We start from the raw sequence: 26,045 nt of genomic DNA, 5'->3' as shown, positions 1-26,045 counted from the left end.
AACAACCAAAATGAGAGAGGCGTTGTGCGCTATGGAGACGTATTTTTTTCGATAGATGGGTGTGGGGTACGTCACTATTATTCCACGGCTCATTTCGTTCGCACTTGAAGTGCACGGTCCGATGTGACACTTCCCCGTTATCGACATTGCTCGGCTAGAATCTATGTGGAATGCTGGATACGCTTTGACGTCCATACACATTAATATCTTGATGTTTATTTCGTTACCCAGCTACCCTCTCCCCTCCTCCATCAAAAAGACGAATACATATATCATCATAAACAGGGAAACTCTTAGGAATTGCATTCTAGAGAAAAAGAAAAAGCAAATATTCTCATATAAAATCTCTATTAATTTCTGCATATACCTTTACAGACAGAAAACAACTCATTCTTTACGGTTTCTTGGTGTAGTCTTAATAACATCAAGCTTAATTTCGTGCACCCTCTATGTCCCTCATGTCCGAAGTTTGATGTTACATTTGTGGAACGAAAAATACACTGCCCATAGCATTATCATTCCGATTTTTTCAATAGTATACTTCTCCATCATACACAACGCCTCTAATGCAGCAGCTGCCGCCAAAGGAGGAAATTTAGTGATGTAGTGATGTATAATGTCTTAAAGTGTCGCTTGTATCGTAGCTGGATGAGTATATATACTGCATCCTTGTGCAGTAGAGCGATAGATATTGCAAAAACTTGAATCTATCTGCAACTTCTTTTTCGACGATTGTGACCCCCCCCCCCCCCCCTCACAGGAGTTGTTGACAAACTGGGGAACTGTTCCGACGGCAGCCAAGTAATCCAAACTTTGCAAAAAAGCAGTTTTTGCTAGTTCAGCATTAATTCATACACCTTTCCATGCTTGAAATACATTTAGCATAACAATACGAGCAGAATGCCTACCACCATCCAGGGTTTTTTGTTGATGACGATTGTCCATACCAGCAGTGAGAACCTCTGAAACGGTGGAGCTGTTGCCAACCGTAGTTGCTAGTCCACAACTGTAAATAAACATGTTTCCCAGTTTCATCATTTTACCCAGTCTTGGTTCAATTGCCTTGTTGTTGTTGTTGTTGTCTTCAGTCCTGAGACTGGTTTGATGCAGCTCTCCATGCTACTCTAACCTGTGCAAGCTTCTTCATCTCCCAGTACTTACTGCAACCTACATCCTTCTGAATCTGCTCTTGGTCTCCTTCTACGATTTTTACCCTCCACGCTGCCCTCCAATGCTAAATTTGTGATCCCTTGATCCCTCAGAACATGTCCTACCAACCGGTCCCTTCTTCTAGTCAAGTTGTGCCACAAACTCCCCTTCTCCCCAATTCTATTCAATACCTCCTCATTAGTTATGTGATCTACCCATCTAATCTTCAGTATTCTTCTGTAGCACCACATTTCGAAAGTTTCTATTCTCTTCTTGTCCAAACTATTTACCGTCCATGTTTCACTTCCATACAGGGCTCCACTCCATACAAATACTTTCAGCAACGACTTCCTGACACTTAAATCTATACTTGATGTTAACAAATTTCTCTTCTTCAGAAACGCTTTCCTTGCCATTGCCAGTCTACATTTTATATCCTCTCTACTTCGACCATCATCAGTTATTTTGCTCCCCAAATAGCAAAACTCCTTTACTACTTTAAGTGTCTCATTTCCTAATCTAATTGACGCAGGATCACCCGACTTAATTCGACTACATTCCATTATCCTCGTTTTGCTTTTGTTGATGTTCATCTTATATCCTCCTTTCAAGATACTGTCCATTCCGTTCAACTGCTCTTCCAAGTCCTTTGCTCTCTCTGACAGAATTACAATGTCATCGGCGAACCTCAACGTTTTTATTTCTTCTCCATGGACTTTAATACCTACTCCGAATTTTTCTTTTGTTTCCTTTACTGCTTGCTCAATATACAGATTGAATAACATCGGGGACAGGCTACAACCCTGTCTCACTCCCTTCCCAACCGCTGCTTCCCTTTCATGCCCCTCGACTCTTATAACTGCCATCTGGTTTCTGTATAAATTGTAAATAGCCTTTCGCTCCCTGTATTTTACCCCTGCCACCTTTAGAATTTAAAAGAGAGTACTCCAGTCAACATTGTCAAAAGCTTTCTCTAAGTCTACAAATGCTAGAAATGTAGGTTTGCTTTTCCTTAATCTATTTTCAAAGATAAGTCGTAAGGTCAGTATTGCCTCACGTGTTCCAACATTTCTGCGGAATCCAAACTGGTCTTCGCCGAAGTCGGCTTCTACCAGTTTTTCCATTCGTCTGTAAAGAATTCGCGTTAGTATTTTACAGCTGTGACTTATTAAACTGATAGTTCGGTAATTTTCACATCTGTCAACGCCTGCTTTATTTGGGATTGGAATTATTATATTCTTCTTGAAGCCTGAGGATATTTCGCCTATCTCATACATCTGGCTCACCAGATGGTAGAGTTTTTTCAGGACTGGCTCTCCCAGGGCCGTCAGTCGTTCCAATGGAATGTTGCCTACCTAGCAAGAAACCGATCACAAGAAATCTGTATTGGAGTCTATGTTAACAAAGGCAGTCTACAATATATTTGTCAGTCTGCTGGTTCAAATGGCTCTGAGTCCTACGGGACCTAACTTCTGAGGTCATCAGTCCCCTAGAACTTAGAACTACTTAAACCTAACTAACCTAAGGACATTACACACATCCATGCCCGAGGCAGGACTCGAACCTGCGACCGTAGCGGTCGCGCGGCTCCAGACTGCAGCGCCTAGAACCGCCCGGCCACTCCGGCCGAAAAAAAAACCACCTCGTCTCGGTTTATAAAGTGCAGCCTGCTTACAACGGTTGGTCAGTACTCTGTCATATCAATGTAATCGGAACCATAACGTAGACTTGAAAGTAGTTTACAATATGAAATGTTTTTTCTAGCTTTAATACCTAATATCTATGTCGTCGGAGGCTATCTTAAAATACCAGAATGAGATTTTCACTCTGAAGCGGAGTGTGCGCTGATATGAAACTTCCTGGCAGATTAAAACTGTGTGCCCGACCGAGACTCGAACTCGGGACCTTTACCTTTCGCGGGCAAGTGCTTTACCATCTTTTTTTTTTTTTCAAAAGAAAACAGACTCCAATTCTACTGGTTTCTCCGTCCAGCAAACAAAAATGAGTCTCCTTCGTCTTGTTGGCGAAGAAGCAATCTTTTGGAACAAAATATTTTTTTTTTTTTCAGAAGAAAACAAAGACTCCAATTATACTGGTTTCTCCGTTCAGTAAACAAAAATGAGTCTCCTTCGTCTTGTTGGCGAAGAAGCAATATTTTGGAACAAAAAAAAAAGTTTCTCAAAGGCAAAATCAAATTTCGTTTTCCTTTAAGAACAAATTATGAGGAATAAATAAGGAAAAGCTTTTTAAGTCGTCGTGCGACTTGTAGTTAAAGTCTAGTTCTTACAGGAGCTCCTGAAGTGTATCCGCCTACAGCATGCCAGCTCGTCCAAACGTGTCTTCTCATGGCGTAGGCGTGGGTTCTGGGTAGCAGATCTATTCCGTTCGGTTCGGTTTATTCAGTTTTCAGCTTCTCAGGGCTTGGACGTTCCAGCTACTAGGTGGTTCATCGAAAGTGCTCCGTAAGAAATTGGAAAAATATTGTTTGTATCGTGGGTTGCGTATCAGGACGCAGTGTCGTTCGTTGAGATACGTCCAATATCCTAGCGTAGACTTGTCGCCAGAAGTAAAAAGATAGCGGATCGTGTGGCCACAGATCCAATTCACAGAGTTAGTTTTGGCGGAGGGGTAGAAAGTCTTATCGGGGTACAAAAGCATGTTGATGTCGATCTGAGCCGGTGTCTGGCGAGTAAGAAACGCCAAAATTCGCCGCGCAAGTGTCCAGACGTCTAGCGCTGTGCCACAGTGGAACCGGTGGACATCCGTGTCATCCACTCCACAGTAGGTGCAGAGGGAGGAATCGGCGAGATGGATGCGGTGCAGACGATCTCGGTTAACTTGTTTGCCATTCACGGTGATGTACCACGCTGATTGAACGTCTGATTCGAGAAAACGCGCATGGATCGCCTTCCATATGTGTCGCCACACGTACTGTGGACACTTACGTTCGATGGGGTTGGACGGGCGGCACTGTTCTAACAATTCGGAGACTGTTTTCGTGAGGTACAAACGTGTAAGTGGTAAGGACCGGTAGATATAACTGAACTCCAGGAAAAATCGTTGGATGTAATAAAAGGGGGTTGGAATGGTCGATATCAGTACTGGGGCGGACAAGGAGGCCGGTGCAAAGTTGTGAAGCAGGAGGCTTGTAAGGCTCTGCGGGCAACAATGCCAAAGTTTTAGTTGGGAGCTGACGTATAGCGCCTTGACACGAGTCGGCACGTGGATGAGTCCCACCCCGCCACGATCTCGTGGCAGTGCAAGGTATTCATACTGCACCTTGAATAGCATCCCCGAGCTGACGAAGGAGCCGAAAGCCATCAACAGTCGTCGCGTCAGGAGATTTGGGACTGGTAGGACTTGGGCCACGTGTGGTATACGGGAAGCATGATACATCTTCACGTATTGCGGGCGTTGGATAACGTCGAGAGCTCGTAGCCGGTGATCTGCGAGATTTGCTCTGATTGTCTGTAGCAAGCGTCTACCATTGATAGTCGCTGAGCGGCGCAGGTCTGCTGTGAAATCAAGTCCAAGACACCGTATGGTGGCGGCGACACTAAGGGGGGCAGCGCATCTCTCCGGCATGCCTTCACCAATGAGCAGGACCTTGGATTTTGACACGTTGAGGCAGCTTCCCGACGCTTCTCCGTAAGTCGCCACCCATGTCAGTGCTGCTCGTACTTCATCTTCACTGCGCAGATATAGTACTATGTCGTCTGCGTAGGCTGTACAACAAAAACGGTGGCCTTGCACAACCATGCCTTCCAAACGTTGGCGCATGCTCTGGAGCAGGAGTTCCAAGGCGAAAGCATACAAAATCGTGGAAAGAGGGCATCCTTGTCGTACAGATCGTGCGATGACCAGGGACGGTGTAAGACGACCATTGTACATGATTTTGGAGGTTGCATTACGCAACAGGCGCATAACCACTGTGACAATACCGCCAGGAAAACCCATATGCTGAAGAACTGTCCGTAAATAGAAGTGGTCAACACGGTCGAAAGCCTGGCTAAAGTCCAGTGAAGCCAAGGCGCCAGGGAGACGCTGATGATGCGCTAATGCTATCATGTCTCTGTAACGGCAAAGGGCCGTACGGATGTTGTCGCCTCCTAGGGAAGTCTGGTCGCAGGATGTGACGTAACGTGCGACCTTCTTGAGTCGCGATGCCAGTAGCCGTGTGAATATTTTCATGTCGCTGTTGAGCAAAGTAATTGGTCGATAGTCGTGGACCCTCGATAACCCGCGCGGTTTATGTACGGGGATAATAATTCCTTCTAGAAAGGCGCTCGGGACCACTGTCATCGGTGACATCAACTCTTGTGCGATTGCCGTCCACGTGGAAGCCAACAAATAGTGAAAACTTTTGTAAAATTCGATGGGTATACCGTCAGGTCCAGGAGATCTGTTATCGGAACCCGCCTTGATAGCATCTACCACTTCATCTGTGGTTACGTCGTCTTGGAGGTCATGCACTGCATCCTCCGGAAGAGTGTTCGTAGTAAGCTGAGCGACTTCTGTGACCAGTGCTGCAGAATGCGGTACGGCTGCGTAGAGCCCGGCAAAATGAGCATGGAGAGCACGACCGATGCTTTGTTGGGTGTCGTGCCGGCGCCCTTCCACATCAGTGAGGACTTGGATCAGAGCTCGTCGTCGTCGTAGTCTTTCCTGAAGAAGGTGGTACATCGACGGACGTTCTTGAGGGATTCGATTAGAAGCTCGAGAACGGACTACAGTGCCTTCCAAGTTACGCCGCATGATCAAGGAGATCTGCGCCTTCGTGCGATGGACCATCGACTGCCGGGCTGGCGAGAAAGGCATCGTCGTACAGTCACGTAGAATGGTGTAGTAGAAGTGCAGGGTATTAGTTTGCCACGCCTTTAATTCCTTCCCATAACTCATCAGAGTCTTCCTGAGGGTCGGCTTTGCACAGGAGAGCCACCATGATAAGGTGGAGTCATAGGCTTCTCGACGATGGTGGCAGCGTGCCCACGCTTCTTCGACCATACGGCGACAGTCTGAGGAGGTCAGGTGAGCGACATTGAGTTTCCACAGACCACGACTATGCCACACTTGCTGTCGGGCGAGAGTGACGTCACAGAGGTACGCATCATGGTCTGAAAAGGCCAAGGGCCAGACTTCCGCATGACGTGTAACGTAGATGCGATCTATGCGGCTTGACGAGTGAGAGGTGTAGAATGTATAGCCCGGTTGAATTCCGTGGAGCTTCTTCCATGTGTCAACAAGTCGGAGACGGTCGATGACCACGGAGAGAGATGCACAAGGGGAATGTCGCGGGAGTTGGTCCGCGGGTTCTTGTGTCGAGTTAAAATCCCCACCGAGTACCATATCGTCCTGCGGACCGGTGAAGAGGGGTGTGACGCTTTCGGCAAAAAAAGTTTGTCGGTCATGACGGCGGCCAGTGCCGGACGGAGCGTAGATATTAATAATACGCACGCCGAACAGCGTGAGGGCCATACCTCGCGCAGTGGGGAGGTAGATGACGTCCTCTGCAGGGAGTCCGTCGCGTAGCAGGATGGCGACGCCGCTACCGGTATCGGATGCGGGGGAAACATGGGCGTTGTATCCGGTGGGAACTAGGAAGTCAGCCACAAACACCTCTTGTAAGAGTGCTATATCCACATCCGCAGAGTAAATAGTGTCTCTGAACATAGCCAGTTTATGGGGGGCACGAATGGTGGCCAGATTCATCGTGGCGATACGATATTGCTCTGTACGGCCACCCTCAGTATTTGCAGAACGTGCGTTAGATGTAGCCGACAGGTGGAGACCCGCCGGTGGTCCCGCCGTGGTGATAATTACTGGCGGGGCGCCAGCCCCAGTGTCGCCGAGGTGGACTCCTGTGCAGAGACGCTGGCAGTCTGTTCCGCTTCTTCTTCAACGTCATCGGCCCAGGAAGCTGACGACGTGGACATGTGACGGTCACGTACTTCCGGAACGGGTGTTGTGGATTCTGCAACATAAGTGGCAGGGGGACCGCCTTCATCATTCGTTGACAACGGCGAGGACACGTCCCTGGCTGGGAGAGTGGGCGTCACAGGAGGGGCGCCTGTTGCTGCCACCTCGCGTGGCTGGACGCAATGTGGGAGATCACCGTCAGACATCAGGTCGACATCTCGTGGGGCCGTCTGAGAAAGGGCGTCATCGGAAGGCGTTCGTCGTCGTTTCCTGTGTTTGCGAGGCGACCGCTGTTTTCTGATGTGGCCTTCTGAATCAGAATGTGGTCGCCCGTCGTCTGACGCCGAACCCGTCTGGACAAAGGCAGACGTCGGCACGACACCGAGGTCGACGTCCATGGTTCCAACAGGAACATCGGTTTCGGTCTGCAAACCGGACGGTCCTGAAGCGAGCACTGGAGGCGACGCCATGCTTGTGTCCTCGGCGCGTTGTGCTGCGGCGGGTGGCGTTGACGATGCTGCTGGCGCAATCGAGATTGGTACGACGGGGTCCTGTGCAACCTTGGCGTAGGTGATGGGTAAGGACGTGACCTTCGAAGCCTGGGTCTCTTCACGTAACGGTGTCTGTATTAAACGGCGGTGTAAGCATTCGGAACGCACATGTCCCTCCTGGCCACATCCTGCGCACGTTCGTGGCTGTCCATCATACATGACGATGGCTCTCACACCGCCAATCAGCAGGTACGATGGGACATGTTTCGTCAGCTCAATTTTTATTTGCCAGACGCCATTGAATACGGGGTAGGTCGTAAATGTTTGCCACTTCTCCGCGACGTGACCCAAGACGGTGCCATATGGTTGGAAAGCGGCAATGACCACATCCTGAGGCACCTCGAACGGGAGCTCAAACACCCGCAATGTCCGGAGACCGAATCCAGCATGGGCGACCGTCACAGCACCCATATGTCCATCAGAGTGTTTAAATTTCAGTCCGGTGGCATGACGGTGAATTATGTCATTGCAAATTTCCTCTGTCGACATCTTGATGTAGACAACACTTAAGTGATGGAAAAATGTGTGCCGATTACGTCCTGGGGGTTCAAACGTAGATCCTCACGTAGGAACTGTTCGACTTCGAAAGCTCTGGGTCGCGGATGTTCGGCCTGAAACGTTACTTTGATCGTTTCACGGCGGTACGAGTGCGCCATGGTGTACGTTAGTACTGGACTCGATAGACACAAACACCGCGACGCGGAAGTAAACACCGCCGAGAGCGGAGCGTCACACGGCGCGCGGAGCAGCTCCGCACGCTAGCACGGCTGAGAGCCGACTTGCCCCATCTGAGCTACCGAAGCACGACTCACGACCGGTCCTCACAGCTTTACTTCTGCCAGTACCTCGTCTCCTACCTTCCAAACTTTACAGAAGCTCTCCTGCGAACCATGCAGAACTAGCACTCCTGAAAGAAAGGATACTGCGGAGACATGGCTTAGCCACAGCCTGGGGGATGTTTCCAGAATGAGATTTTCACTCTGCGGCGGAGTGTGCGCTGATATTAAACTTCCTGGCAGATTAAAACTGTGTGCCCGACCGAGACTCGAACTCGGGACCCGAGTTCGAGTCTCGGTCGGGCACACAGTTTTAATCTGCCAGGAAGTTTCATATCTTAAAATAATTATCTACAACACATCAGTCAGCCTCCCCCCTTTTTTTAAGTAGAGTGCTGCTGTGTGTGGTACTGTTCCTCACCATTACCAAATGTTTCATTAAAAAACTACAATTTTCTATGCGACATATGTAACTGACACTCAAACGACAACGAAACAAATGGAAGAAAAGGAAACGAACTGTTTGTTATTTCAAAATTAATGTTCGTAAATGTTAATACATTTATCCCACTGTGAGACAAGACAGTCAATGCCTTTACAGAAAAATGTTTGGGGTTGCTTACGGGATCATGATCGGACCCAACCGCACAGTCCTTCTAATGAAGCAAATTAATGGCCACGAATATCTTTCCTCAGTGCTCCAAAAATATGGAAATAATGTGGGGAGAGATTGGAACTGTATGGAGGACCTGTAAGGGCTTCCCAGAGAAACTTCTTCAGCATAGTCAAAATAGCCTTTGCTAGCTGTGGGTGAGCCCAGAGGTAAAATTAAAATTTCAGAATTCAGGGAGGACAGGAGCTAATTGTTGATGACATAAAACAGGTATTTTACAGGAAAAAATATAAGATACATATTGGAATTGGAGAACATAAGTTCTTTTTTCTTGTCGGATAACTGACTGGAGCAAGAGTCCGATAGCTCTTACGTACATTTAAATTATAAGTTAAGTATTAAGCTTGATATGATTAAGACTAAACCAAGCAATCATAAAGAATGAATTTTTTCTGGGTGTAGACGTATAAGCAGAAATTAATAGAGTTTGTATGAGAATATTTGTTTTTTATTTTTCGCTATAATGCCAAAAATCCTAAGAATTTTCATGTTTTCGATGATCTGTGTGTATGTCTTTATGATGGAGAAGGGGGAGAGGGTAGTTAGGTAACGAAATAAATATCAAGATGTTAATGTTTATGAACGTCAGAGCTTATCCAGCTCTCCACTTCGACAACGGACCCTCCATTCCACGTGCGTGGTAAATGAGAGACAGAAAAACAGTGACACACCCATATATCGAAAATATCTCTGCATGGCGCACAACGCCTCTCTCATTGTTATTATTGACTCTCGTGTAACGTCCTCATGATTTTTTTTTTTTTTTTTTACTATCGTGTTGAACCTCTGTGGACGGCGTGGTAACAACCAAATTCATTTTAGTGTCTAGGTCTTGTTCTTGTACCAACTTTGACTTCCTGCTAGTATCTTCTGAGCCCACCAAGAAGTGCCTGTTCATGCTCTTCGGATAATGATCCTCTCCGTCTTTTGGACGTTGATGCCATTTTAAAACCTTGGTAGTTGTTCACCAATCTTATTCCTATCAGGAATTTCTCTTTCTGAGATACCAATCTGTCTAAGATCTTTTCCACATTCTTCGAACCATCTTGACCTTGTTTTCTTAGATTGGGTGGAACTCCATATTCTTTTAGGTAGTCGGTCACCGCCCATCCCCATGAGATGACCGTAAAATAACAATCGCCTCTTCTTAATGGATGCTGTGATAGGTTCTGTCGTGCTGTACACGTCCTCATTTGTTCTCATTTGCCATTGTCCATCAACCCATCTATTACCTAGGATTTTCCTTAATATCCTACGCTCTCACTTTTCCAGCCGCTCAGCTTGACCTTGTCTACTCATGGAGAAAGTTTCGGACGCATATAAGCCCTCAGGTTTTACAACTATATTATAATGTCGGAACTTGGCTCCTTTACTCATAGACTTTTTGCTATAGGCATTCTTTGTCAGATGGTATGCTTGGTCTAACTTCCTCATCCTGGCATTAATTGCTTCTTCTTCTAATCCATTCTCCTGGATGACTTCACCGACATACCTGAAATTCTGAACTCGTCCGATTTTTCCCAGATTGGTGATCATCCACTCAGGTGCATCACAGATGTTCGTCATATATTTTGTCTTTTGAATAGAGATCTGGACTCCAACTTTTTCAGCAATTTCTGACAGATTGTTGATCTTGTTGACTGCTGACTCTATGTTGTTAGCAAAAATGGCCAGGTCATCCGCAAAGGCCAAGCAGTCAATGTACACTCCTTTGTTCTTAGGACCAAGTTCTCATGATATTATTACAAAAAACACAGAACTTTTTAAATCCAACCTGGCAAGAGTGTCAGACTGACGAGCAAAAAGTGCCGATGCGATTGTGTGGTGGGACTGCATTCCCCATTTGTTTTTAAATAAAGTCCTTGTCTATTCCATCCGATTGCTGTGTTAAATGTTTACTGTGTAAATTTAGCGATGTCATGTGTGTCGATTTTTCCCCGCCGTTATTTACATTCTTGGTAATTAAAGACACGAAGTAAAAATACCTAGTCTGCCAGTATTCTCCTCTGCTACTGGTTGCTATTTTGACTGGTGCATCCTGCCTGTCTTACTGAGCCTCTGCTTCCGGCGGTTAGTGTCTCACACGCGATCACAGCTGCTGTCGGCACGTGAATGTTCTTGGCTTTGACCGGCTACGATATCACAGGAGGAGCTTTCTCTACCTCTCTCTGCTCTGGATGTTGCAGCAGCGCAGATGCGAGTCATCTGCCTGGGATTGTCATGAGCAGAAAGGATATGGCTCCATGCTCCAGAATGCGGCAGTGTTTCCTCAGTCATCCACGACACCAGATAGCCGTGCGGTCTGAGGCACTTGCCGCGGCTCTCACCCTCGGAGGTTCGACTCCTCCCTCGGGCATGGGTGTTTGTGTTGTCCGTAGTGTAAGTTAGTTTAAGTTAGAATAAGTAGTGTGTAAGCCTAGGGACCGATGACCTCAGCAGTTTGGTCCCACAGGAACGCACCACAAACCACCACCACATCAGGTAGGTCGGGCGTGAACGGCCACGTGCGGGGTTCCACCTCTCAATTTTTAGTTAATTCTGTTAGTAAAGTGCTTATGTATACTATTCTCATCCTGCGCCTAACGAGAAATTGATTACAGTGTGAATTTAGCAAAGTGTAAAGGGAGTAAATACTTGGATTTTTTCCATCATAATTATTTACAAGTATACTGTTAACCCATAGTGCAAGACGTCTCTGAGGCATCCCTAACGTGACGTCGAACACTGAGAATGCAGGGATATGTAGGCTTGGAAAGTATTTGTTGCAGTGTATTATTTGTTTAACGCGGAAAATGGGCCTATTTCATAAAAAAATGCACTACCTAGTTGTTTTACGCCTATCGACGTAATTTGTTTAAATATTGCGCTGTGGTAATTCTCCAGTCTCGTATTTGTATGGGTGTCTTTGGAATTGGATCGACAAAACTGTAAATACCTATAACGGGATTTCGTCTTACGTCAGTGTGCTTGCAGAAGGTAGAACTAGGAGTTTTTTGTTGTTAAATACTGCATTGCTGATATTGTTTAACGCGGAATATCGATGTATTTGCTAAAATACTACAAAATGGTAATTATTAAACATTATAAATTGCGTATTTACATATGTCTTAGACTGGAAATGTTGGTATTTGGGGGGAAAATAGATGAAATAAATGTAAGTCTCAGTGAGAGGTGGACTCCTTATACCATTATTTTTAACACATTATGATATCACACATTACTAATGAAAGGACGTGTTCCTTGTAGCAATAGTTTATTTGTTGGCCTGTCTCGTACTAAGACTGGCTATTTCTGGAAAAAAATACACTAAAATTGTAAATAGCAACGGTAGTTTGAATGCTTACAGGAAATGCCAAGTACTTTGCAAGAAGGGGCATATTTAGGATCATTAATTACTGTAATTTTAGTTACCCGTGATCTAGGGGTAGCGTCTTTGATTAGTTATAAAAACGTCTTCGGTCCCGGGTTCGAAACCCTCCACTGCTTAAATTTCCATTAACATTCAGCATTGGCAGCCGAAGACTTCCGGCATAAGAAGTCACCCTCATTCCGCCAACGGCCTTGTCAAAGAAGGCGGAAGAGCAGACAGAGGTTCAGGACAGTCTCTTTTCCTTGGGGTGGGAAACTGACTCTAAAGGAGGAAGAATCAGCAATGATCAACGGCATGAGGATGTAGAAGGCAAGGGAAACGCGCGCATTAAAGACACATAACGTGTATCCACAGGACATGTGACCTGTAAATGAAAAAGCGTCATTATCATCTCTCCATTGGCAAAAGATTCCGGAATAGTTCCCCATTCGAATCTCCGGGAGGGGACTGTCAAAAGGGGAGGTGGCCGTGAGAAAAAGATTGAATAACCAACGAGAGGATGTTCTACGACTCGGGGGGTGGAACGTCAGAAGCTTGAACGTGGTAGGGAAGCTAGAAAATCTGAAAAGGAAAATGCAAAAGTTCAACCCAGACACAGTAAGGGTCAGTGAAATGAAATGGAAAGAAGACAACGATTTCTGGTCGGAAGAGTACAGAATAATATCAACAGCAGCAGAAAATGATATAACGGGAGTAGGATTCGTTATGAATAGGAAGATAGGGCAGAGAGTGTGTTGTTGTGAACAGTTCGGTGATAGTGCTGTTCTCATCAGAATCGACAGCGAACCAGCGCCGACTAAGATAGTTCAGATATACATGCCGACGTCGCAAGCTGAAGACGAAGAGACAGCATATTGGAAGATTAGTACAGTACGTAAAGGGGGATGAAATTGAAATAGTCGTGGGGGCTGGAATGCAGTTGTATGGGAAGCAGCAAAAGAAAAGGTTACAAGAGAAAATGGGCTTGGAACAAGGAATGAGAGAGGAGAAAGACTAACTGAGCTCTGCAATAGATTCCAGCAAGTAATAGCAAATACTCTTTCAAGAACCACAAGAGGAGGAGGTACATTCAGAAAACGCCGGGAAATCCGGGAAGATTTCAGTTAGATTACATCATGGGCAGACAGAGATTCCGAAATCAGATACTAGATTGTAAGGCGTACCCAGGAGCAGATACAGACTTAGATCACAGTGTAGTAGTGATGGAGAGTAGGCTGAACTTTAAGACGTTGGTCAGTAAGAATCAATACGCAACGAACTGGGATACGGAAATACTACGGAATGGCTCAAATGGCTCTGAGCACTATGGGACTTAACATCTGTGGTCATCGGTCCCCTAGAATTTAGAACTACTTAAACCTAACTAACCTAAGGACAACACGCACATCCATGCCCAAGGCAGGATTCGAACCTGCGACCGTAGCGGTCACGCGGATCCAGACTGTAGCGCCTACAACCGCACGGCCACACCGGCCGGCTACTACGGAATGACGAGATACGGTTGAAATTCTTTAAGGCTATAGATACAGCAGTAAGGAATAGCTCAGTAGGCAGAACGGTTGAAAAGGAATGGACATCTCTGAAAAGGGTAATCACGGAACTTGGAAAGAAAAACATAGGTACAAAGAAGACAACTGCAAGGAAACCTCGGGTAACAGAAGAAATACTTTAGTTGATCGAGAAAAAAAGGAACTACAAAAATGTTCAAGGAAATTCAGCAACACAGAAATACACGTCGCTGAGGAATGAAATAAACAGGAAGTGCAGGGAAGCTAAGACGAAATGTCTGCATGAAACACCTGAAGAAATCGAAAAATAAATGACTGTTGGAAGGAAGGACTGACTCGGCGTATAGGCAAGCGGCCTCAATGAGAGGGAAGGTTTGTCTCATGTGATACAAGAATAAACAGGAGTCGATTTAGAAGAGATGGAGGATCCAGTAGTAAAATCAGAATTTTAGGGAGCTTTGGAGTACTTAAGATCAAATAAGGCAGAAGGGGTAGGTAACATTCCATCAGAATTTCTGAAATAAATGGGAGAAGTGACAATACAACGGCAATTCACATTGGTGTGTAGAATGTGTTATTCTGCCGATATACGTCTGACTTTCAGAGAAATATTATCCACACAATTCCGAAGACACCAAGAGCTGACAAGTGCGAGAATTACCGCACAATCAGCTTAACAGACCATGCATCAAATATGCTGACAAGTATAAAATACATCAGAATGGAAAAGAAAATTTGGATGTGTTAGATGACGATCATTTTGAGTTTCGGAAAGGTAAAGGAACCAGAGAGGCAATTCTGACCTTGCAGCTGATGACAGAAGCAAGACTAAAGAAAAATCAAGACACATTCATGGGAATTGTCGACCTGGAAAAAGCGTTCGAAAATGTAAAATGGTGCAAGATATTCGAAATTCTCAGAAAAATAGGGGTAAGCTATAGGCAAAGACGTGTAATATACAATATGTACAAGAGCCGAAAGGGAATAATAAGAGTGGATGATCAAGAGCGAAGTGCTCGGATTAAATAGGCGGTAAGACAAGGATGTAGGCTTTTGCCCATACTATTCGGATTAAAAGAAAGGTTCAGGAACGGGATTAAAATTCAAGGTGAAAGGATATCAATGATACGATTCACTGATGACATTGATGTCCTGAGTGACAGTGAAGATGGGAAACCCGGAACAGAAGAGAATCGAAGCATTTGAGATGTGGTGCTACGTATGGATGTTGAAAATTAGGTGGCATGATGAGGTAAGGAATGGGGAAATGCAGAATCAGAGAGGAAAGGAACATAAGGAAAACACTGATAAGGAGAAGGGACAGGAGGATAGAACATCTGTTTAGACATCAGGGAATGACTTCCATGGAACTAAAGAGAGCTGTAGGGGGCAAAAACTGTAGAGGGAGACAGAGATTGGAATACATCCAGCAAATAATTGAGGATGTACATTGCAATTGCTAATCTGAGATGAAGAGTTTGGCACAGGAGAGAGATTCGTGGCGGGCCACATCAAACCAGTCAGAAGACTCAAAAAATATTGGCTACCATTTTTAAGTAACACACTTCGCCAAGGGGCTAATATTTTCCGCTACTTTTATAGAATATGCCATGACGTCACTAAATTATAGAAAAACAGCCACAAATTGTAATGGCAAAGTCTCTTACCTCTTAAATTACGTTAATACTAACCAAAATTTTTGCAGAATTTGCCACGAGGCCATTAATTTACTGTAATATCGGCACACACTGTAATGTTAAAGTCTCTTACTTCGAAAATTATGGTAATATTTGCCACAATTTTTAAATACTATAACTTTGCTACTGATGGTACTTTCACTACAACCTACTGAGATCCAGTGGCGATGGTCACGCAATTGCTCTACAAATAAATGGGGGAGAAGAAGTGGCCCAAAGAGGCCGGAAGAGTGGGAAGGTTTCCGGCCAATTTTATGTCACACAATTGTCCAGAATGCATGGGTGGGTTATCATGATGATGTAACAATGTACCACATACATTTGCCTCAAGTGCATGGGACGGGCGGAGGCCCCCAAATTACCTTGAAGATAACAGGCCCAATTGCCTCGGGTGTAACATGACGCCAGAAGTGAACCTGGATCGTTATCAGGGCTCGTTCCGGCACAGATACCCTGCTATGGAACGCTTAATTTTGCTGCAAGACGGTGTTTTACCACACTCTTTCAGACGGTCGTTGTTATGTCAGTGCGAAAGTGTCTCAGCCTTGAATTGGACTAGCTTCCCTTCATGACTCTTTTGAGTGACCCCCGTACGTCATTTGATTAACTTCATGTAACTTTTTCATATGGGATCATGTCAAATATAGTGTGTTTCTACCTCCACTGCCACCTAATTGGGAAAAGTTGCATGGAAGGATAATGTATGCAGTGGATGATATCGATCTTAACGTGTATAACACGTGTACGGAAAGAGCCTGGCTATGGTATTGGTGTTTGCCGTTTCACAAATGGCGGCCTTGTTTGCCACCTGTGATGTCAGTTAATAACTTGAAGAGGTTCTCTGTACATTTACTTGTGTCTATTTCCTGCATTTCACTTTTCATGCAGTCGTCTTCTGCAAGCTGGAGGTACTTATGAATATCCAATGAAGGCATTCGTGATCGAATGCCATAGCTGTTTCTGAATGTTCCGGGCTGTACGGTTGTGGTCGAAGAATCTTTTCGGTTCCTGACGATTCGTCCAGAGTTTCGCCGGATATCTTCGGAAAGGCTCCTGGTGACGCTGAATCTTGCCAAATGACAATTCGGACGTCAAAGAGCGAAATAATTACTGTGAAAGTTTACATGTGATCAGTAGAGATAGTCTTTGTCGGAGATGAAATGACTATCTATTGTTGCCAATTAAGGATAGGAACTTATCTACCGATTCTGCAGAGGCTCTGTCCATGTATGATTGAGTTTCATGGCGTCTTTTCTTCTGTTTAAATAAACACTAGGGTTGTACATTTCGATGGCTGCTCTACATAGTCGTGGACAATCGTTTGTCATAGTAGATAAAGCTTCGGTTTCGCAAAAGTGCACATCATTATTTCCTAGCTGAAGAGCATGTTTTTCTACAGCTGATTTTTCTGTTTTCTCTAATCGGCGAAGACCTTTATGTTATTTTAGTCTTGTATTAATGCTTCTCTTAGGAGTTAAAACGTAGACCTTTCCAACGTATATGGAGTTTTACAGAGGAGGGCGTTTGTCCTCTACAGATCGGAGTGCATGGTAACTTTTCTTAGGTGGTCTAAAACCCCCGATCTGATGTCATGGTTCTGAAAAAATTTTGGCGACCTGATCAGCTACTTTTTTGATAAAAGAGAACTCGTGTTCTTCCATCGCTGTGTGGACGGTGACTCTGCGGAATCGATAGGTATGCTTTTATCCTTGACAGGCGACAATCGATAGTGAAGTTTTATCTCTGACACAGGTTATCTACGATGATCACGTGTAATCTGGTCCACGCCCTCTTTACACAGTATTTACGTCGCTCACTGACGTCCGACTCGTCAGTCGCCAAGATTCAGCGTCGCCAGGAGCACCACCGATGATGTCCGGCACAGCTCTGATCGAAACGTCAGGAATCAAAAAGTTTTTTCGACGAGGGGCGTACAGCCCCGAAGACTCATCAGCAACTACATGTTGGCTAACCCTGTAATTTCATCAGAACTGTAGAGATGACTTATTGTGCCTAAATTGTGGGCTGAGACATAACAAACATAGCATGTCAAATGGTGGACTGTGATAAGGATGGCGGCAGTGAAGATGACTATGATGATGATGAAGACGATGATGATAATAACGATGATGGCGACAACAACGACAGTGACATTTTCGCTCTGCAGCGGAGTGTGCGCTGATATGAAACTTCCTGGCAGATTAAAACTGTGTGCCGGACCGAGACTCGAACTCGGGACCTTTGCCTTTCGCGGGCAAGTGCTCTAACCAACTGAGCTACCCAAGCATGACTCACGCCCCGTCCTCACAGCTTTACTTCCGCCAGTACCTCGTCTCCTACCTTCCAAACTTTACAGAAGCTCTCCTGCGAATTTTGCAGGACAAGCACTCCTGGTTAGAGCACTTGCCCGCGAAAGGCAAAGGTCCCGAGTTCGAGTCTCGGTCCGGCACACAGTTTTAATCTGCCAGGAAGTTTAACAACGACAATGACGATAATAGCGAATTTCTAGCTGAGGTTAGAAGAAATAGCAGACAGGATATCTTAAAACCTTTCTACCATCAAATCTGCGGTCAAAGAGTGGTAGTGCCATACGTACCGATGAAGGTGATAAGCCCAATGTAGAGGCCGATGCTGCGGCCCGCCAGGATGAAGTCGTCGTCGCCGTCACCTTTCCGCCGGCTGCCCGCCCAGATTCCGACCGCCAGCACCAGCAGATAGAATACCAGTATGCCCGCGATGCCCGCCACGAACACCGCCATCTTGCCGCCTGTGAGAACCCATGAGAAGCACAGATGAGTTAAGTTCTTTGCGTACCTTTAAGAGGACACACAGAAATCTTGAAGTAAAACCAGTATCATCCGTAACTGCCACAAAAAGAAAACACAGCAAATTTTGTAAAGAGACGTCGCATCAGACTGAAAGAAGTCACAGTGTAATGTGCCTCATCTATGACTGCTGGTCCTTGGTAGCGACTATTATTGTGTCTTAGCATGTTGTTGTAACTTTGGGTTAATGACGTCTGAAATGATATACATATACTGTTTTTATTAACACACCTATTATGACGAGGATTAGCTTATCTAGGGTAACTCACACAGTACTTTTGCGCCGCAGATGGTTTACTTGGTGCGGCTGGGTACAATTAAGACACCTACCTCTGTTAGCAAGTAGTGCAGGAAGCATATCAAGTCAAATGGCTGAGTGGAGTTACGTTAGGGGCTGCCTGCTGATGCATCGAGTACTGCTGCCGATGCGCCGAAATAGTTACCTCATACTGTCGTCAGGCAGAGGGCCCAGGAGTGTCAATCTGAAATGATCGTATGGCATTGACGGCCTGGAGTCCCCACCTGGGAGAATGAGGCCGCCGAACTACAAGTCTTTTCAGCTGACGCCACACTGGGCGACTTGCCCTTTCGATGATGATGAAATGCTGGTAACACAACACTCAGTCCCCGAGCGGGAATCGAACATGGGCTCGCTGCGTGGAAGTCAGACGCGCTGGCCAAGCAGGTAAGGGAACGGACACCAAAAGTGTAGGAACATCGGCGTAGCAGAAAAGCAAAAAAACCACTGTCTGGATGACCTGATTACTTCACTTCTAAGCCACGGACTTATTATGACTAATGTGGTGGAAACTGGTGCTTTAGTAAAACAAGGACGACCCAGTGCCATATAAATATTCCTCATATCCAAACAGAGGTATTGCAGTCATCTGGCGACCAGCTCCAGAGGGGACTTATGACAGATCTCGGTCTACAGTCTACAGGTTTAAGTCTGCAAGCCTCCTCCTCCAGACTTAGCCACTGCTAACTGCAGCCTAGTCCGACACCTTGGACTCAGCACTCTTCAACCGGTGGGCACGTGGAGCGCCTACACACGCTCTCAACGTGAATCACATCTGCTAGGGGCAGTTCGTACGGCCCTTCAATTAGAGGAGAAGCATTTCTGTGGACACAGCAGTAGCTTAGTGTAGCCCGAGTACGGAGTAACCTTGCATGGTGAAGCATTCCCCAGTGACTCTGTGTCAGATGCTGATGTGGGCCATTGGAGTTGTTACACCGCTAGCAAGGCGGCCTATCAGTGGCTCGGAGGCCAGGCTCAGACACAGGTGACGCTTACTGGCAGCCATCCATTGTGAGGCGACGGAGGCACTCACGTACGGACCAGAGACCTGTGTCTGGATGACAGCGGCTTGGCGTGTGGGCGTGGAGCGGCATCACAGTGGAAGCCAAGATGATAACTGTTCACTACGCGATGTCTCGTTGACTCGAGCGACTTTCCTATGAACCACCACTACATACACTACTGGCCATTAAAATTGCTACACCACAAAGATGTCGTGCTACAGACGCGAAATTTAACCGTCAGGAAGAAGATGCTGTGATATGCAAATGATTGGCTTTTCAGAGCATTCACACAAGGTTGGCGCCGCTGGCGACACCTACAACGTGCTGACATGAGGAAAGTTTCCAACAGATTTTTCATACACAAACAGCAGTTGACCGGCGTTGCCTGGTGAAACGTTGTTGTGATGCCTCGTGTAAGGAGGACAAATGCGTACCATCACGTTTCCGGCTTTGATAAAGGTCGGATTGTAGCCTATCGCGATTGCCGTTTATCGTATCGCGACATTGCTGCTCGCGTTGGTCGAGATCCAATGACTGTTAGCAGAATATGGAATCGGTGGGTTCTGGAGGGTAATACGGAATGCCGTGCTGGATCCCAACGGTTTCGTATCACTAGCAGGCGAGAGGACAGGCATCTTATCCGCATGGCTATAACGGATCGTGCAGCCACGTCTCGATCCCGAGTCAACAGATGGGGACGTTTGCAAGACAACAACCATCTGCACGAACAGTTCGACGACGTTTGCAGCAGCATGGACTATCAGCTAGGAGACCATGGCTGTGGTTACCCTTGACGCTGCATCACAGGCAGGATGGCCTGTGGTGGTGTACTCAACGACGAGCCTGGATGCACGAATGGCAAAACGTCATTTTTTCGGATGAATCCAGGTTTACAGCATCACGATGGTCGCATCCGTGTTTGGCAACATCGTGGTGAACGCACATTGGAAGCGTGTATTCGTCATCGCCATACTGGCGTATCACCCGGCGTGATGGTATGGGGTGCCATTTGTTACACATCTCGGTCACCTCTTGTTCGCATTGATGGCACTTTGAACAGTGGACGTTACAATTCAGATGTGTTACGACCCGTGGCTCTACCCTTCATTCGATCCCTGCGAAACCCTACATTAAAGCAGGATAACGCACGACCGCATGTTGCAGGTCCTGCATAGGCCTTTGTGGATACAGAAAATGTTCAACTGCTGTCCTGGCCAGCACATTCTCCAGATCTCTCACCAATTGAAAACGTCTGGTCAATGGTAGCCGAGCAACTGGCTCGTCACAATACGCCAGTCACTACTCTTGATGAACTGTGGTATCGTGTTGAAGGTGCTTGGGCAGCTGTACCTGTACACGCTATCCAAGTTCTGTCTGACTCAATGCGCAGGCGTATCAAGGCCGTTATTACGGCCAGAGGTGGTTGTTCTGTGTTCTGATTTCTCAGGATCTATGCACCCAAATTGCGTGAAAATGTTATCACATGTCAGTTCAAGTATAATATATTTGTCCAATGAATACCCGTTTATCATCTGCATTTCTTCTTGGTGTAGCAATTTTTATGGTCAGTAGTGTATACATGTTGCAGCTGCACAAGTCGCTTACGAAGCATGCCAAAGTGACACTAGTTCCTGTAATCGTCTCGGCAGGCGAACGACAGTGCCCATTGAACACAGACGCCAACGCTGATTTGGCGAACTACCGCAAGTGGCCCATTTTACGGCATCAAGGTCATTGCACTAGACTTGAGTCTCTTCTCGAGATCATCTGATGTCACGAGATGGGAACTCCCTATTATCAAAGGGAGCGGGTATTACTGTGTCGTTAGTAGAGAAGCAGCGACATTGGGTCATTCAACAGACATCAGTTAGTTTGGATGAGGACGAGTGACTGAATGTCATCTAATAAATTCATCAGTAATATTTCAACCCTTCCAAAGCTCCCCATGTGGACTGTTAGCGACCTGATTGTGAAGTGGAATGCGAAGGGCCAACCACATGTCAACCAAGACCGGGCACACTCCATGTGATGGCGGACAGGGTCAGTTGAGCATCGCGGATGGTGGATGTAAAGTATCACGTGAAATCAACACAAGGACTCACTCATGAGTTCCAAAGTGATAACAGCACTCCAGCTAGCACAGTGACTGTGCGTATTCAGTTAAAAAGCCTAGGGCAAAAGGATCGAGCAGCTCCTCATAGGCCACACTTGTCTATAGTCAAGGCTAAGCGACGCTTGAGGTGGTCTACGGCGCGACGTCGCAGGACAACGAATGACTCGAACCGAGTGTTTTAAAGTTATGAATAATGCGGAAATCTGGTTCAGTCTGGTGGAAGGGATTGAGTTTGACGAATGCCTGGAAAACGTTGCCTGCCATCATGTGTAGGGCCAGAAGTGAAGTACAGCAGAGATGGTGCTACGGTATGGGGATGTGCGGGTGTTTTCCGTCGTCAGGGTGTAGTCCCCCCATTGTACTTCAGAAAAGGCAAAATGCTGTGGGATATGAACACATTTTACAGCATTGTGTACCGCTTGCATTAGAGCAACAGTTCGCAGACGATTATTGTTCGTGACAGGATGAGAATGCTCCCTGTGATAAAAGAGCATCCGTGAGGCAATGAGTTGTGGAAAATAACATTACTGTAATAGTCTGGCCTGCCAAGTCACGATCTAAACCCAGTGGAACAGCTTCGGGATGAGCTACAACGTCGAATTCGCTCCAGACACCAACCTATAGCGGCCCGTTGTCGCCGAGCGGTTCTAGGCGCCTCAGTCCGGAACCATGCGGCTACTACGGCCGCAGATTCGAACCTTGCCTTGAGCTTGGATGTGTGTGATGTCCTTAGGTTAGTTAGGTTTAAGTAGTTCTAAGTTTAGGGGACTGATGACCTCAGATCTTAAGTCGCATAGTGCTTAGAGCCATTTGAACCATTTCAACCCAACCATAACATCACTAGCTTCGGCATTTGAGGAAGAACGTGCTGCTATTCCTCCCCAGACATTCAGACATTTGATTGAAAGTGTCCACAGCAGCGTTCAAGCCAAGCCGTCATAAAGGCGAAAGGTGGACACAACCCATATTTATATCGACTGGTAGATGTCCGTATGCTTTTGATCGCATAGTGTATGTCTGTGGACAGGCATTCCTAGGTGGCTGGTGGTTTTGAAGGATCCCAATGACACATCTGTGCTGATGAGATCGAACGGTGTCAGACTCTCCTATTAATGCATACGACGTTGCATTTTTTTCTGTTTTTATGTTGAGAGATGGCGTCCAGACTTTGCACCAAGTATTGCTCACCTACAAGTCTGTCGAATCGTGGCAATGAATCATTCTTGAACATGAGATACCTTCATGCATCTGTTCAACCGCCGTCGCCTGTGGAGGCGAGCACCTTGCTGTATGCTTCCGCTCTGCGCACACTTTGCTTCTATGAGCTGCCCTTCTACACCGACGAGGCCCACGCGAAAGACAGACCGCGGCGCATACTTCAAGCAGGTATGCTCGCTCGCTCAACGGTATACAAAATGCGTCTCTAAACCTGTTAACTCGCAACAGGGTGTGTACGTAGTAACGAGAATTGTATTTTCTACTAGAATACGCTATTATGAAGTCTTACCGATTACTAGTCGTACAACGAAGTTTAAGATCAATTCTCGACATAAATGGTATAACAGCTTGTTTATAGCATTTACTCTCTTCTGCTTAACAATCCTCATGTCGTACAAGGTGTAGTGCCTTTGGAACAAATAATTATTTTGGCACGATTTTAATTTTATTATTCCCCAGTACAGCTGTAATAAATAATCAGTAGGCTTGTGGACTTCCTATCATTGTAGGACTAATAACAGTAAGACTTCATAATAGTGATTTCCAGTAGAAGCTGCGATTCTCGTTTGTACTTACCCAGTTACAAGTTAATAGATGTAAAAACGCTGTTTGTCTGCTGAGTTGAGCGAGCTCGGCCTACCTTCGTGACGTACGCGCAGCGGCCTATCTTTTTCGTGAGCCCAGCTACACCGAATACAAGCCGAGGCCCTGCTTGACATAGCGCACCTCGTCCAGGGCCATTTGACAGCGTGGCTGACGCAGTGTTCTCTTATCGCTGGGTCTACTGCATTGCCTTGTCATTGGCGTCATTGCCTCCTCGCCTGCACGACGCCGTCGTTCTGAACACAGCACCTTCCTCGCCAGGTGTGTACTGCTGATTTTCTGAGGCTGCTGGCTTCCAGGCCAACAACGTGGCTATTGTAAACTGAGTAATAAGTGAATGGTTTTACAACGCTATTTGTTTGATATCTTGATAGGCGTCTACCAGACAGCCACTCACAACTCCGGTGTACCCCGCGCTGGGTTATGGACTACCAGGACCGTGACCGCGACATACTGAGCTCCACCACGCACAATAGCGGCCGACCAACCCAGTCGCTATAGTACATACATCACAGGTTAGCAAGTACATTCACTTAACACGTACTTCACAGCAGCAACTATTTCCAGTCACTTTTTCTACACAATCCTGATGACAGCACATCAAAATAGTTTCATTTCCGTATTCTCTGCACCTAAAAGTTATTCAGTTCTGTCATTACCTATGGACTGCATACTATTAACTAAATGAATGATGCAGAACTATTTATTTCTAATGATACGTAGTTATTCACATCCTGATAATACTCAAAGAAGTTCACAAACATATTAACTCGTCAGTCAACTGGCTGCAAGATGATACTGAACTGAATGACCCCCACAGAACTTGCTACATCTTTGTCCAACATTCCCATTTATTGGAGAGAATATGAATAATTATTAAAATTCGTTATTACGTTTTAATTTATAACAAGAAACTTTCAAAAGTAGTGGACATGGAATTGCAATGAGCCAAGCCGTAATCTGCTTTAAGTATGTATTGGATAACTCGAAAATCAACAAACTGTTAGGCACCATATTATGAATACAATGTTTACTACCGCAGGGATTTCCAGTTCCCACCAAAAACTCCTAAAACAGTTAGTTTTCTAGATCGAATAATTAGCAAACTAACGTGTTTCCCCCATGAAATGGTCATTTTTGTGATCAGAAAAATTAGTCACAAAACTAACTAAATTTTGGAAATAATTACGAGTTATAAGTGGTACACTCTGGAATGATTTACACTGAGTGAACTTGAATGTTGAACAAAATGTTGCACACATATAAGAGCTCCAAAAAATTGAATTCAGTCTCTTGGAGCTGTCTGCTGTTAGCGGATATTTTGCTACTGCAACGTTTCATCAAAATTCAGTATCTGAACAGTAGCCCCAACTCCAAATTTCCTGAATCCTTTATAACTACGATGAACCAGAACATCCATGAACTACAACATCAATAGCAAACGGGTTTTCCATGAATGAAAACAAAAGTGGTCATATCACACACCTGTCACTTATTTTTCAGCGCTGTCAGACGTTCATGTATAGAATCTCTCGTTGTCTACAAAATTTCAGGAGCGGTTTCAGTAGTTTTATTGCAAAGGTCTTTCTAAAACAGTTATGTGTTGTCGAAAGCTATACTGCGCTATGTTAGCAATAAATTTCCCTCTCTCTTGTAATAATATGTTTACCGTTTATAAATACTGGACAGTCAGTATTTTACTTCTAACGATTGTGTGCAGCGTTATCAAGGCGGCAAGGAAACTACGTGAGTACAACAATGCTAAGACAACGATCGTGCAAAACCGTTTCAACTCTTTTCATTCCCGCGCCTCAGATATCTGTAGATAACGGTCCCAAGCTTTGTTCCCACGGTCTTCGTTTTCTTTTCATTACTTCTGGAAAGCCTGTGATACAGCTGGCTGATTAACAAATTAACTGCTTGCAGAATACCACACCAGCTGATTAGAATGAAGGCTAATTGCACATCAGTTAATATGTTATTGGGGACAACAGTGAGAAGTAGCGTGGGAAGCATGGCAGCCACGTACTATGGGATCACAGCAGTATGTACACTGAAGCACCAAAGAAACTGGTATAGGCATGCGTATTCAAATGCACGGATATGTAGACAGGCATAATACGGCGCTGCCGTCGGCAGCGCCTGTGTAAGACAAGTGTCTAGCGCAGTTCTTAGATCGGCTACTGCTGCTACAAAGGCAGATTATCAATATTTAAGTGAGTTTGAACGTGGTGTTGCAGTCGACGCAAGAGCGATGGGACACAGCATCTCCGAGGTAGCGGAAGTGGGGATTTTACCGTACGACCATTTCATGAATGTACCGTGAATACCAGGGATCCGATGA

General features: G+C 45.7%; 1 protein-coding gene across 1 annotated transcript in view; it reads right to left on the bottom strand.

Moving 5' to 3' along the window:
* LOC126455883 (high-affinity choline transporter 1-like) overlaps positions 1 to 26,045 on the bottom strand; it is a 449,603-nt gene that overhangs the window by 287,137 nt on the left and 136,421 nt on the right. Inside the window, exon 2 of the mRNA XM_050091642.1 lies at positions 18,237 to 18,407. Within this exon, the coding sequence (XP_049947599.1) occupies positions 18,237 to 18,399 (163 nt within the window). The 5' untranslated portion in view covers positions 18,400 to 18,407. The remainder of the gene's footprint in view (positions 1 to 18,236; positions 18,408 to 26,045) is intronic.

The sequence above is a fragment of the Schistocerca serialis genome, chromosome 2, assembly GCF_023864345.2.
Source record: "Schistocerca serialis cubense isolate TAMUIC-IGC-003099 chromosome 2, iqSchSeri2.2, whole genome shotgun sequence".
Taxonomy (NCBI): Eukaryota; Metazoa; Arthropoda; class Insecta; order Orthoptera; family Acrididae; genus Schistocerca; species Schistocerca serialis.
This window is presented reverse-complemented; position numbering and strand designations above follow the sequence as displayed.